This window comes from Monopterus albus, unplaced genomic scaffold (genome assembly GCF_001952655.1).
Source record: "Monopterus albus unplaced genomic scaffold, M_albus_1.0 scaffold4.1, whole genome shotgun sequence".
Lineage (NCBI taxonomy): Eukaryota > Metazoa > Chordata > Actinopteri > Synbranchiformes > Synbranchidae > Monopterus > Monopterus albus.
The window spans coordinates 2,616,759-2,631,662 of record NW_018127884.1 but is presented as its reverse complement, the minus strand read 5'-3'; the positions used below and the strand labels follow the sequence as shown (position 1 = coordinate 2,631,662).

The following is a 14,904-nucleotide window of genomic DNA, read 5'->3' as shown; positions in this document are numbered from 1 at the left end:
TAATAGTTATTAGAAATTACAGTAAATAAATTATTAAATTTAAATGTTATTAGAAATTACAGTATGCCATGTGGCACTATCTTAATTGTTCTTTAATACCTCTTGGGATTGCAAATTTCTTCAAAGACCTCCAACTCAATCAAAATAAAATAGTCCTAAAATGTCAAACTTAGAAGTCTTGCTCTCTGAGTTCATGTTTTATGCTTCATGTTCTGAGTTTGCTTTTCATGATTATACACAGCACAGCCCTGCTTCACTATAAATAAATTGGGCTACATGTGAAGGGATTTATCAAGTCTTATGGTTTAGTCATATTATCACTGGAGGTGTTATTAGATACTAGATGTGGCCACTGTGTCAGGGAGTAACTGCTTTCATTAACAATGCAAAGAAATATCATCCAGTAAGAATACCCAAAAAGGAAAGGAGCCTCTGAATAGTGTATTAGCAAGCATGACACGTGAAATGGCTGCAGTGTGAATGTTTACAAAGAAGCGAGGAATATTAGATACTTGTGTTTGGAGAGATGTGTCATGATCTTCTGAACATTTACTCCTGTGCACCGTGTGCAGGAACATAGGATCCTATTAGCCAGGCTTCAGTGCGACTCCCCAGATAATCATTTTTCTCTCTATTTTTCTCATTGTTGGTTGAGTTAATGCTCAGAAGATCAGGTGCTCACATGGAAGAAAGCCACTTGGGCAGATGACAAAGGAGTAATGATATAATTGCTTTAAATGCTAAATTTGGATTCTGTTGTTGCACTTCTGCATTTTGAAATAATTTACAGTTGAACTGAGGTTTAAAATTAATTTTTGCTACGCGATGTATCTTGTGACTTATGTACTTATTTAACCAAGCAAAAGAATACTGTATTTAATTTTACACTTTGGTGGTGAAATGTTGTTTTTTGGTTCAGATTGACAATGTTGATGCTGTTTATCTATGTGGGCAGACACTTAAATATGGCCACTACATAATCAGGTTGGGAGTTTGTTGTTAGTAGCTTTTTCATCAGTGGTTTTGTTTTGTCATATAATACGCCATTGCATGTATATTCAAGATTTTACTGAATTAGAAGTAAAGAGGTATTATCAAGTAATGTATTAAAAGTAAAAGTACTTAGCCACCACAAATGACAATTTGTGGATTGTTAGTATTAATGCATGCTGCTGTGAATGTTAACAGCAATGTGGTGACAGAATGTTAACAGTCTGTCACCACATCCTGATGTATGAGCGACAGCTAATTGTGGTTAGATTCCTTTACTTTCTACAATAAATGGCAAACACAACGCTGAGTGTGCAGGAGCTGCTGGTGGCTCAGTAATACTCACAGTTGTGCTTTTGAGCACTTACTGTGCAGTAGATGCATGTTCAGGTCATGACAGAATAGGAAAGTGTGTCCTGTATCTGTTATCAAAGAGTTTGAGAAATGTTTTTCTATCCTAAAAAAATGTTTTACCTATTCAAAATGTCTATTTTATGTTCTTATTATATGATCTACATTAATTGCTTTATTAACAGCATTGCCTCTCTCAGCTCCTGAATGTGTTTGATTGTCACCTACTATGTGATTAACCATATGTAAATCATCTTAGTTCAGGGACACACCCAACTTAAAAAAAAAAAAATTAACATCCAGTAGGAAACGATGGCAAGCTCGACTAACTAGCTTCTACTTTCCAAGTGGAAAGCCTTTAGCCTAGCTTGCTAGCTTCCACTATTTGTGGGAAATTCAAAGTTGATGAAGGATCCTCCTAAATGCAGAAAGTTGGAAATAAAAAGTGTCTTAAAATGCTAACGGTACATAACCAACACTATATGGACCTTGTTAAAAATGTACAAGAAAGTAGCAATGTTTGTAAGTTATACAGCCTAATGTTCCATAGTCAGTAATGCATGAGGTGACAGTCAGTAATCCTGACTCTTAGATGTCAGTCAACCATTGTCTTGGGAAAACCCACCCAAAAGCATGAAGCTTAGCCACAATTTCTATAATTTTAATAATTTTATACTCTTCCAAAAAAATTAAAGATTTTGCACAATAACTACACAGTCATTATAGTTTATTTGTCCTCAGCTCAGATTTAAGGGATGTTAAAAGGCATTTGTTTTAAAGTTTTATCTTTAAATGTCAGTGTTAGGCTGTATAAGTTCTAAGTACACAATTACAGGCAAATATAATAAGAGAAATAGAATAGATGTGCTTGTCTCATAGTGAAATGTTGTGCCTAAAATGGAACATACTCGAGATAATTTGAAGCGAATGAAGCTTCTTTCAATATAATGTTACACAATATTCAATTGTAGGCCCATAGGCAAGCTACCTCGGTGGACAAATAAATTGTTTCAGTGAGAAGCTAATGCGTCTGGGAATAATGGTGGGTGATCAGGATGACAATGTATACTAGGGCGTGTGTGTGTGTGTGTGTGTGTGTGTGTGTGTGTCTAAAACTTATGAATATTTTGTTACAGTATGCAATCAGAACCTTTACATTAATCATTCATAGTCCTCTTGGCCCATTATTTCTGCTTTTAAATTATTAATGCTTTGGACTGACTTTCTTCACATAATCAAGTTCCTATTGTTGGCTGCTTTACATTGCTCCTGTATATGACGACAGAGACATAAAATAAGACATTAATACAACAACAGCACTTTGAGTAGATTTATCCTCTTGTGGTTATGCGTTTGAATACTTTAGTCTGGTTTAGAGTGTAGGAAAAGACATAAGATACTGTAAATGTCTGCATAATGACCCAGCCGTGTCCTTTCTACCCCTCCCTCCTCTCCCCAAACCATCCATCTATCTAGAGTTTTTCTTGGAGCTGCTGGACAATTCTGAGAAGTCTCTCAACAGTATGTTCACAAGGACATATGGGAAGCTGTATATGCAGAATTTAGAGGTGTTCCAGGACCTGTTCACAGAGCTTAAGCGCTACTACACGGGGGGCAACGTCAACCTGGAGGAGATGCTGAATGACTTCTGGTCCAGGCTGCTGGAGCGGATGTTCCAGTTACTCAACTCTCAGTACCACTTCACAGATGACTACCTGGAGTGTGTCAGTAAATACACAGATCAGCTAAAGCCCTTTGGAGATGTGCCCAGGAAACTGAAGGCCCAAGTCACCAGGGCCTTCATCGCTGCACGGACGTTTGTCCAAGGACTAATGGTGGGTCGGGAGGTCGCCAACAGGGTCGCCAAGGTGAGCTTAATTTTCTTCTCGTATCTGTTTTGACTGTGGTTGTGCTGCTTTATTGTTAAGTGATCCTGTGCTGTTGAGCAATGTTATTTTGGTTTATGATAAAGTAATAAGTCTACAATAGAATGTTGCTCTTCTATAACACTGTATTGTTTTCATGAGGTCACATATTGTGTAACATTCTAATGGATGTTAAATTGCACACAAGAAAAACATGGTGGAAAGAAGATATTTAATCATTCATATTGATCCTCTAACCTGCTGTACTGTGTATATACTCTACCCAAGTACTGTATATACACAGTACAGTACTTATGGCCTGCTCTTTCTTATGTTCTTTGAAATCATGAAATCATACTCCTTTAGAATTAGACCACATTGGATCTGAATTTTTTATTAAAAGCTCAGAAAAAATGAGACAACATTTTTTCCATATAAACATCATTTTTTTGGTCTTGATCTCTTGGTGTGGGGACCAGTCAGTGTGATGCATTTTTAACTACGGGTGCAGGACACTCTACATGGTGCACATTGCAGTAGAATCGCCTGCAGAGAGAAAAGCTTTGAAGAAGAGGAGAGATTTAAATGCATGTCCACTAAGACTTCTGATGTGTTTTTGTGTCTCTCTTTGCTATTCACATATTTTTCATTTTTGACAGAAACATAAAATTGGTGACATTTTCAAAGCTGACAGTTAATTTGATGATAATAATAATGTTTTTCTTTACAGTTATTTGTGGATTGTTTTGTGAAACTGGTTGACTGGCTGAAAAAATAAATACGTCTTAGAGCGTTGGAGATTGGAAATGTGTTTTTAAAGGCTTAGTGGATTAAACACAACAGTTTATTATGGACAGCTGAATGCTAAAAAGATAAACATATATACCAAACGTATAACTAAAGCTACTCTGCTTTATGAAATATATGAAGAAAGACTGGCAGGAATGATAACTAGTAACCAGTTATTCACATTCAATAGTGGGTTTCCTGGATAAACAGTGGTTGTAAAGGTGTCAGGTGTGAGCTTAGAATGCCTAAATTAAAGTTTTAGTTCTTTCCCCTCAGTTATATCCATCACCAACATGTATTACATTTTATTTTGTTGGATTTGAGTTTTTAAAAGACAATTTAAAGCCAAATAGAGCATTTATGAACTTGAAGACAAATAATTTGCATGCTGTCTTAAAGATGTCGATCTCGGTAGACATAAATATATTTTACAATACTTATTCATCTACCAATTTCATCCAGTTACTGAAAGATCATATTGAGTCTTTCAGTCTGGCAGCTTGCTGACCCTACAGAAATCACTATTCTTCACTTGCAATTAGACACAAATGATAAAAACCTGTTTTGTTTTTTTTTATGAGCTCAATCGTCAGTTTTAAAAATGTCTTCAGAGTTCAGCAGTGATATAATTTCTTTTTAGCTCAAAGCTCTGTGTTCACCGTGGGGGACAAATTGTCTGAAAAGGAAAGAAGAGAAGAAGCAAGAGCAAGAGTGAGAGGCCAAAAAATAAATGTGCTCAGCTTGAGAACAAGTTTAATTATTCTTATGTTGGAGGTTTAAGCAAACCTCTGTTATACACTGGCCTCGAGACAAAGACAAATCATCGAAAATGACTATATCTATACTATATATACTATATCAGAATATAGGTGAATTATATGACTACATGTGAATAAGAAAATGCTGTTTCAGCAAAAACTATGCAGTCAACAATCACAAAGGCTACAGCTAACAATTTTTATTAATCACATTAATCTGCTGTTATTTTCTCACGTGGTCGCCAATCCATCGCAGGGCTAACACATAGACAAACAACCACACACACGCACATGCACTCCTATGGGCAATTTAGAGACACCAATCAACCTAAGCTGCATGTCTTTGGACTGTGGGAGGAAGCCAGAGTACCCGGAGAGAACCCACGCAAGCACGGGGAGAACATGCAAACTCCACACAGAAAGGTCCCAGGTGGGGCCCGAACCGTGCTGCCGTGATTGATTTAGTTTATGAAATACAAAGAGTAGCAAATAAGAGAAAAGCACTTTTATTTATTCATTAATTTATTTAATTCATTTATTTGTTTTGGAATTTTTGCTCAAATCAGATTTAGACTTTATTCACCAAGGATGTGGAATTAAAATAGTATTAAAAATTAGAAATTGTACCGTGATAGTACACACACCAAAATACTATATCGTACCGTATGGCAGCAGGGTACGGTAGAATCAGGCTTTTTAAAATGTTTATTATTATCATTTAGTTTACCACTGAGCGAGCTTTCCACCAGTTGTCAGCAGCAGACCAAATGAAGACTTAAAATGCACACCTCTATACATCTGTCCAAGGCTTAAAGAGGCACTGTCAGTCTGGATCACATCCTGTATTCCCCGCTTGCTCATCAATTATGAAGTGGAGTCAGGAAACAGAGTGGCATTTCTGAAGGCTGTCAGGATGGTCAACAATCATAGGACTCAAGGTGAAAAGTTTCTTGAAATGACAAATCACCTTGACCTAAGAGTTGTCCTCAGTACCTGCTGCTTTCAGAGACAAACAGCCACTTGAGTTTTCTCACCACACTGTCTTAAAAGCTCATTCCAATTGTCACTTCTTTGTTGTAGGCACAGGACAGTAAACCAGGCTCCTTCTGTTCATTGTCATATCCTTAAGCAACAAGGATGTGCAGTGTATGCATTATAGTAGAGTGTTACATTTATGTGGTGTTACTTGCTGCAATTACAGTAATATTTCTTCAGATATCAGTGTTTTGACGTTTAATCATTCAGCTGTTTGTGTTGGCAGATCAGTCATCAGCAAACAGTGGTCAGACAATATAGTGCTGCAGCGATTAGTAGATTGATTATTTGATCAACACAAAATTAACCTACAAGTATTTTTGATAAATGATTAGTAATTTAAGCTGTTTTTTTAGCAAAAATTGAATCATTCTGAGGTTACAACTTGTCAAATGTGAGGTTTTGCCGCTTTTCAATATTTTAAAGCATTTTAGAATAAATATCTTTGGGTGCTGGACTGTTGGACTGGCAACGCTTGCAGCTGTTTGACATGTTACAGACCAAACAATCAATTAATAATTAAAATAACTGTTACTTGCAGTCCCAGTTCAGTGTGTTACATTGTATAATTTAATGTAGTGCATTATTATTCCTAATGCATTGAGGTCCAGCAGAATTTAATCTATAGCTCATCTGATTTTATTACACAATCGTCCTTAGCAGATTGGGTGTGCACAGTTGTCTTGGAATTTTTAAAACCTCCACTTCTTTTTCTGAGCTTTGAGGATTTTTTTTTCTGTCCATGTTGAGATTTAACGATCACTGTTGACCTTGTCCTCCTTTCTTGACCTTCCCCAGCTGCTTATTTTATCTACTGTCTGTTGGGATAGTGTCCTGTATATCATAACAATACATCCTATGTTGTAAGTTTATTTTATGTTATATAAAATGTACCATATATGAGAAGTGTAGTAATACGGTAGTAAATACATGTAGTGTAATACAACATTTGCTTTCAAAATGTAGTATTAGTATGCAGTACTGTAGCATAGAATATAAATACTTAAGTACTCAGTACTAGTGTAACTACATTAAGGTACTTTGCACAGGAATTAGGGTCCAAAATGAATGCCAGATATGTACAGTAGTAATTACTAGTTCTGCATAATCCCTGTTTGAGTCCGTGTGGAAGACAGGCAGATGTTACAGTGGTTGTGTGGTTTGATAATTTGGCAATTTAATGATATGTTATCTCATTATGTTCCATTATTCTTATTTCTCCACGGCTGAATAATTTGAAAAAGAAAGTCATTGTATAAAGATCTACAATGCTAATTATCTTTTTGAGAAATGAGAAAATGCCCACTAGTCTGAGATAGCATTATAAAATCTTACAGAAAATAGTATCTTGTCTGCTACAGTTCTTTAGTCAAAATTAAATGTGGAGTGTTTGGTGCATACAGAGCATGGCCCCCAGTGAGCTGCTAGAGCTATCATTAAAGCTCTTGTTCAAATAACCAAAACACTTGTAAAATTCACAAAACCTAGGAGTCTAAAATTACTAAATGTCCCCTTTTTTATGAAATGGCTGCTTTCAACCATTTGTGTTTCTCATGTTACTTTAACACAGAACGATGCACTGATGATTATGAGGCATGCATATTTACTACTTAAGGGCAGCTCTGTATGCAGGGATGTCAGATGTTGCACCATAAAATGGCATCACACTCAGCTTGCACTGAACAGTTTCCTGGACCTCGATCCTGGATTAAGAGCGGGATCTCTCTGGATTACAGTTTATGATGACCACTCAGAGTTTTATCCCGGGGGTACTTAAAACACAGTCCAACCACATTAAGACCTGCTCAGAGAAGATTGCATGGATTTGGACCTTTTGAACAATTTAAAGTTCAAGCATTTAGAGCACTTATCACTCACTCTTCATATGCATGGAAAGATGGCCTAGCCCATGGTGCATATTTAGTCATGATGATGGAAGGATGTAGGTATTTATCACTAAGGGATTTGTTTTTTTCTGATGGCTTACACTGTCATGTGGATCTCATTATGCACTCATTTCCTACCCCAAACTGTCAGATATTTTAACATTAAACTCTGAGGCAGTTTCTGATCTTTACTCAACATTTATCTTGGATTAATGTTTTGCCAGATTGCTGAGCCTTTGCTGACATGTAACAAATACCAGCATCATCATCTTGGGTGTCTTTCCTACTTGATGTACTCACCACTCACTGGCACAATAAATTGTGTCCAACACTTACTAGTACAGGCTCAGACAAACATGTTTGCATGAGTCAGTACTTTTGAATTTACCAAAAATAAATGGGACAAAAGTGATGTAAGCAAAGTTGACTAACACACTTGTGTGCTGCTTTTTTATTTAATCAGAGAAAATCGATTGAAACTATAATGTTCACTTATTTTTTTTACTTTATTGTGCTAATTTCCTGTCATCTACTACTCGCCACATGTACACATTTCGCTGTTATACAGAAATCAGACTGTGACCTTTAATATGATGTCAAATTTCACAAAGAGAAAGAAATGTTTCTTTCTGACCAAGATTTTGTGTTTCCCTTCAGCTGTGTGTCCACTGTCAGAACTTAATTAGCAGTACACCCTGTGCATCCCTTAACCACCACCCGGCTTAAACTCACAGGTTGACGCAGATGGTCCTACTTTGTTGGTTTTAGTGTCTGTATGGAGATTGCTGGAAATAGTATTAATATGGAAAATGAACGGCTTTATCGTTTAAATTTTATTGCAGCTGTGAGCAGTTCCTTTATTTCCTTTGTGCTGTACTTAGTAGTGTCTTTTCAAAATCAAACATTTTTAATATGCATTCTGGCCTTTTGCACAACACGCTGCGCTTAAACCTAGCAGGCGTGCTGGGGTACACCCTCATTGTCATTGCATGTTTTTATTTGTTACAATCTTGAAATAATTGTAGTCCCCGCTGCTGTACATAGCAACTGATAAAACCAAAATCAACAATGTGTCAGATGTATTTTGTATAATATTAATATTACATATATAGTATGTAGTATGAACCACTTTTATCAAGATTATGTTCCATTTGATTCTTAGAAATCCTAGTAGAGCTGCAATGCTTTTCCAGTGTTAAGATCTGTCTGTTTTAATATGCTTTTTTATCCTCATCCTTTAACTGAACTGAATACTGTATTTGAGGGGTTTCGGCTGTTGGTCAGTAATGTCTACAGAGTGCTGCACCGTGGAAGGTCTGACAGACTGATGATGTCACCTTGGGCTCAGACTGGGTTGGGCATTTAAAAAAAAAAATATTTTCTGATATTTATTGACAATGATGACATCGGATTACTGGTTATTTGATTGATGCATTGATCCAGGTTGATGGAATTTTACACCCAAAGAAGTGAGTTTGTGTAACAGTGTCAATCACTTGTAGTTAAGTGTCCATTTGTGATGGATATGTTGCACAACCACATAGTGGACTAGAGCAGCTTGACAGCAGATTTAGCTCAGGACAGATTAAGTGACCTTCTCCATGTGAGAGTTGGGTCTATTCATGTTTCTCAACTGAGGCCCACTTTTACAGATGCACCGGAAAAACGTTTCTTTCTCTCTGCCTATCAGTCTATCTTCTTTTCTCTCACTGGCCCACAGCTCCCACAGCTTGCTGGGGATAAGGCCTCAGCTACAGTGCTGCGACGGCAGATGGCAGCTGGCTCAAAAAGGTTGGCACGTCATCGGGAAATGTGCTGCACCAAAGATGTCCTTTTTAATTAAAAGATTTTGATCTGTGGTGAACTGCAGAATGTTGGGGAAAAAATAAGAGACAGCATGTGGTCTCAAATACAAGGACATAATATGAAAGGATAATAAAGAAAGATATGGTATACTCCTTTCCACAGTACATGCTCTCTTCTATTTATTACAGAGAATCTCTAAAATATACAGACAGCCTGATATTGAGAGGTACAGTAGTACATTTAGAACAAAATACAAAAGAATGGAAGATTGACAACAAAAAGAGGAGCATATGGGTATTTGAAGTCCCTTATCTTACTGCCTTACTCAAAAACTGGTGAAAATATGTCACATCATCTGACTGTACTGATCTACACTACATCTTCTGACAACTTTTTTGCACACTGACAAAGTGCATGGTACCACATCTTTATTTAACAAGCACTTACAGAAGGTTGTCAGCACCGATGTTGTGACACTTGTACAGAGGTTTCTTGTTTGTCTGTAACATTCAGGATGAGCTGCAGACCTTAAGAGTCTGATGGACACAAGGTGAAGGCACAACATCACATGGATAATAATATAGTGTACGTACTGTAGGTCTTGTACCCACTAGAGATGGTGAATGACTCATGGTACACGGTGCCTAGTCTGATAGCAGCATGGGCTTTGCTTTGAACATGTTTGCACTTGTCTTGGTAAATTAAAGAAACAGTCCCAAATGCTGTTCTAGACATGCCACGTAACATGGTATATGTCAGGGTATATCACTGTCCGATCACATGCCTCAACAAGGACAGACACTTGTGACTCGTTTGGGTCGCAGGGGCCCACCAAGTACCATGGTGGTGTTTCATGGAGGCACAGCTGCTCACATGCGGGTTATCCTGTCAGTTTTAAACATACAGTGATTTGACAGCATATGATTTCAGTACAGCCTCTCTGGAATTGTCCTTGGTTCCATCTTACATTTAACATGCTGAGTGGAGGGAAATGTGATTAGTGGAAGTACAAAGTGCTACAGACTGTGTTATATTATCAATGACAACTTTAGTGCATACACTGTTATACTGTCCTCTGTATGTGCTAAAGGATTGATATTCAGCTCAGGTTTACTCACTTGCTTCTAAACTATTCTCTCACTCTCTAAATTTATTTGTGAATTGGCATGTTTCTGATTTATAACAAATATGTTTGTGAATCTCAAACTATTTATGATACTGTTTTAGCAGACAGTATCAAGAAATGCAATTCAGCTGGACTTAAACACATCCAGACATCTGCAGAACAATCTATTGTATTAATTTTTAAATATTATTTGCCATGTACTACTCAGTTACCAATTAATAATTTAAACCACAGGTTCTACTTTTAGATGACACGCAACACAATGAAATACTTTAAATTTATATACAAGTGCATTTGGAACTGGACATTGTTGTCATTGAGTCCAAAAAAATCTACTGAAACAACAAAATAGGGCATTTTTCAGCATCTTCCACAATGACCCATATCAGCATTTTCTGCTCTGGCACCTTTCTGATTAAGATGTGACTATGTTCAGCAACTAAAACCTCTTGGTTGAGGTCAGATCACCTTCATGGTTAAAGGAAAGCAATACTTTTCTGGAGAGGACAGGTTCTACAACACATTACAATGGAGCTCATTCATCACAACAATTGTTCCCTGGTTTCCAAACCCCCTCTTATTACCTCTATGATCAGTACATTTCTACAAGGACTCGCTATGCCGAGGCAGTCAGTAGATTTGTTCTGTTATGTTATCTATGTAAATTTAAAAAAAAAACTTCTTTTTGTTAGATTTTGTTGAACTGTTACAGTGCAAAAAGGTTACTAAAATGTGGTGGTTAAAAATGTTTATATTAAACATTAAATATTACATATTAAATATTAAATCAATTTTTATTTGTGAGAAATTGAAATAATTTGAGCTGAATGTTTGCTTAATGAATGTTTTATTATCTATATATTGTGGTTTTGGTATAGTCTCAAATGAACTTTTTTATTTACTTCTTTAAAATTATAGTGTTTTGTTGCATAGTAGATGTTCCTTTAGACTTGTATCCTGTCTGTATTACCTGTGAAACCCAAAACTCCACCACGCGTTCAAGCTGGAGAGAATCACAGTGGCTAGCATCTGGTCTAACGACCCCTCTGACATTGGATCAAATTTTATGAGCTTATCTGCAACATTACTCTCTGAAAACAAGTATTAAACCTCACAAAAGGAAATCTAAACTATTTACATAAGTACTAGGGGAAAAAGCCACAGGGAAATCCATTGTACATCTTGCTTTGTGATAAGCAGTAACTGTGCTTAATCAGCTTTTCTTGAAAATGTAAACTACATACATTACATAATGCAGATGTGCCATAATGCACATCTTTTATGCATAATACTACATAAATGATGCATTTAAACTTCAAAATACAGTGCAGTGTTTTATATTTATCAGTTTTGTTGCAACATCCTTTATTGTAATCCTAATATATGAAGACATTTTTACACAGATATTTGGTGCAACCAGGCTCATGCTTCTCTCGGTAGCAGATGGCAGTCTGATTTGTGCAGTGACAGATCACTCATATAGCCATTGACACTAATGGCTATGGAATTGAGTGGGGACACTGGGGCAGCAATGCAGTCTTACATCCGTGCCCAATCAGTGCAAAGCAATGCAACTTGTCACAATAATTATGACAGAACTATTGAGACAATTTTTGGTGACAGTCTCACTGTCCCACTAGTGTTCCCCTTGATTGGCCTTGGTAGCTTGCAAAGTCATTGTCATTTCTCACAACTTCATTACTTGGTGGCACAAAGCAATTTCCATCATCGGTGCTCTTCCCACTCTGTTACTCCTAAAGGGAGATCGCACCATATGCGCATGACAACACCCTGTCGGATAGGCTTAAAAGGTGATGTCTCGTAAGAGTGTCTTTCAGGGTTAGTTCTCATTATAATAGTCTTGTCTTTTTATTGTAATGATTTAGTCATTTTGGATATACTGCATCTTACTGATGATACTGAATTCAGGTGTATAATGGCTCCCAACTGTGGCCTTTATGAGTAAATAAATTAGAAATGGCTGGCTTTATTATTGCTCATTCAGTTGCATATACATTTTTAATCCTCAATAAAGTAAGTGCTCACAACAGGAGTCTGGCTGAACAGATGACCGCATCTTCAAGCTGCTCTTATGAAGCAGCAGGCTAATGAGCAGCCTGCTATTTATCCTTCACCCCACCATCATTTCATGACGTACGTTCATTCAGATATGGCACATACGTAAAAGTACTTGTATGACGATGTGAAATGATAAGTAAATATAAGTCTGCATTTAAAAAAAAAAGTATATATTCCCTTCTCACCCCTATGGACGGTGTACATCTTCCTCAGCCTCGGAAGGCCTGGGAGTTTAAGGGTTGTGCACAGTATCTTAGCTATGCTTAGCACTGCAGTATTCTGGACAGAGGTACTTGTAGGCAGTCTGTATATCTGCTTATATGGCCCCCTGGCACTTATCTCTCCCACCATTGTTGTTTCACTTTGTAGACTACCGGCGCAAAATTTACGTCACAGTTGACACAGAGCAACGTCGCTTCTCGCCTCTGGTGCGGAATGCCGGGCTGCTGTCTGAATTCACAGGCTGGCTCAGGATTATACTGCCCTTAGCTTGATCTGTATGAACAGCACAAGGGTGGGATAGTGATGACCCTTTAGAACAGCAGTATCACAGGATCTCAGTGTAAAAACAACTACTATCATCCGGCCACCCTTCTCCAGTCCAGATGACATCCTGATGTCCTCACTGAAGAGCCATGTCAGGTGGATCAGTGAGTCAGTGTCCCATTTGTTCTTGGTATATAGTTTGATGTCATCCATGTAGAGGAGGTGGCTGATGGTAGCTTGAACTTGTATCTGTACCCACTCCTTGTAATGATCTGACTCAGGGGGTTCAGGCTAATGCAGAACAGCAGCGAGTTTACTGTAACTTGGGGGTTATCCATCTTCTGCCTCATATCAGTGGCTGTGCCCTCTAGTGGAGGGGGTGTGGTGAACGAGAATTCAGCATCTAGTGTTGGTTGCACATCCAGTTCTTCCTTCTTCACCATGTTGAAGAAGGTTGTCCTGACACTGACCTTGTCTATCTGGGCGACGTCTGAGCTGCCATGACTTTGTTAGTTCATGTCTGTCATATCAGAGGTAACCACAGCCAGGATTTGAACCCCAGTCTCCCATGTGAAAACTTAAACATATAATTGAATTTATACATTTATGACGATTTCACCAAAAACTGAAACATTTTGAGCTTCATAAACACAGATGTTAAGGCCAAAATGTGGCATTGTAGTGCATACAATTGTGCAGGTGTGCCTATTGAAGTACCCATTCAGTGTATATCTATCTAGTATAGCTATTTATCTAATCATATATACAGTATATGTATCCAAATGTATCCATGTAAATTACTTGGGTATTTTCATTAAATTGTACTTTAGTATTATTAACAAAATGTTTCGTGTTGCATACGTGTCATTTTCAATCCAGGATCGTTACTTATAATGAAGTATTCTGTTATTCTATATTGCAGTATAGTTAGTTTTTCTTAAGCAGAGGATCTGAATACTGAATACTGAATACTCTGCCACTGCAAAACACACACACAAACACAAACACACGATCGCCATACAGTGTTATCATAGCACTTAAACATCACATGAGTAGATTAGTGTTTTAATCTCACTCTGAAATATCCCATCCACCCAAATGTAAATAAATGTTGACAAGATGATCAGATTACCCTTCATTCAGGGCACATGGCAACTGCTGGGACAGTAACTACAGTGATGTAAAATAATCAGTAAGATAATGGTGTTAGGAGGCACCATTTTAATGCAAATCTTCCAAGGGCTCACAAAGATCAAGGGCAGTTTAAAACACCTTTTCTGTTTGCAGTGCAAAATATATTTCTTTGATTGCCAATAAAAAGCCACACTAAATCTAAAAAGCGTAGCTGTAACGGTCTATACTTAAAATGTTCTCCCAGTGTTGTCTCTTAAACAGACAGTCTAGAAAATGGGTCAAGTTTAATTGAACTGACAGAAACAAATTAATCCTAGAACTTTTTAAAAATTATTTAATATTCTCATGAATAAATACTGTACATAGTTGTGCAAGTTTGAAGAAACAGTATGATGATATTAAATTGTACAGAGTGACATTTGCAATGGTTTGCTGGATTGAATAGATGATAAAGTATACTATATATTCATTAGGCTCCTCTGCACTTGTCCCATCATTTATACCATAGCAATGGCACAGTGAATTTATTAGGTGAGTATATTCCAAAGTCATCCTGTCAGCTAGTTTTGTTTTACATTTGTGCATTTAATGTCCTTGCC

General features: G+C 37.2%; 1 protein-coding gene across 3 annotated transcripts in view; it reads left to right on the top strand.

Annotated features, from left to right (window-relative positions):
- The window catches only part of gpc6a (glypican 6a), a 137,685-nt gene that overhangs the window by 71,813 nt on the left and 50,968 nt on the right, over positions 1 to 14,904 (top strand). For all 3 annotated transcript variants that reach the window (XM_020606777.1, XM_020606763.1, XM_020606771.1), the window contains exon 3: positions 2,818 to 3,209. In XM_020606777.1, the coding sequence (XP_020462433.1) occupies positions 2,818 to 3,209 (392 nt within the window). The remainder of the gene's footprint in view (positions 1 to 2,817; positions 3,210 to 14,904) is intronic.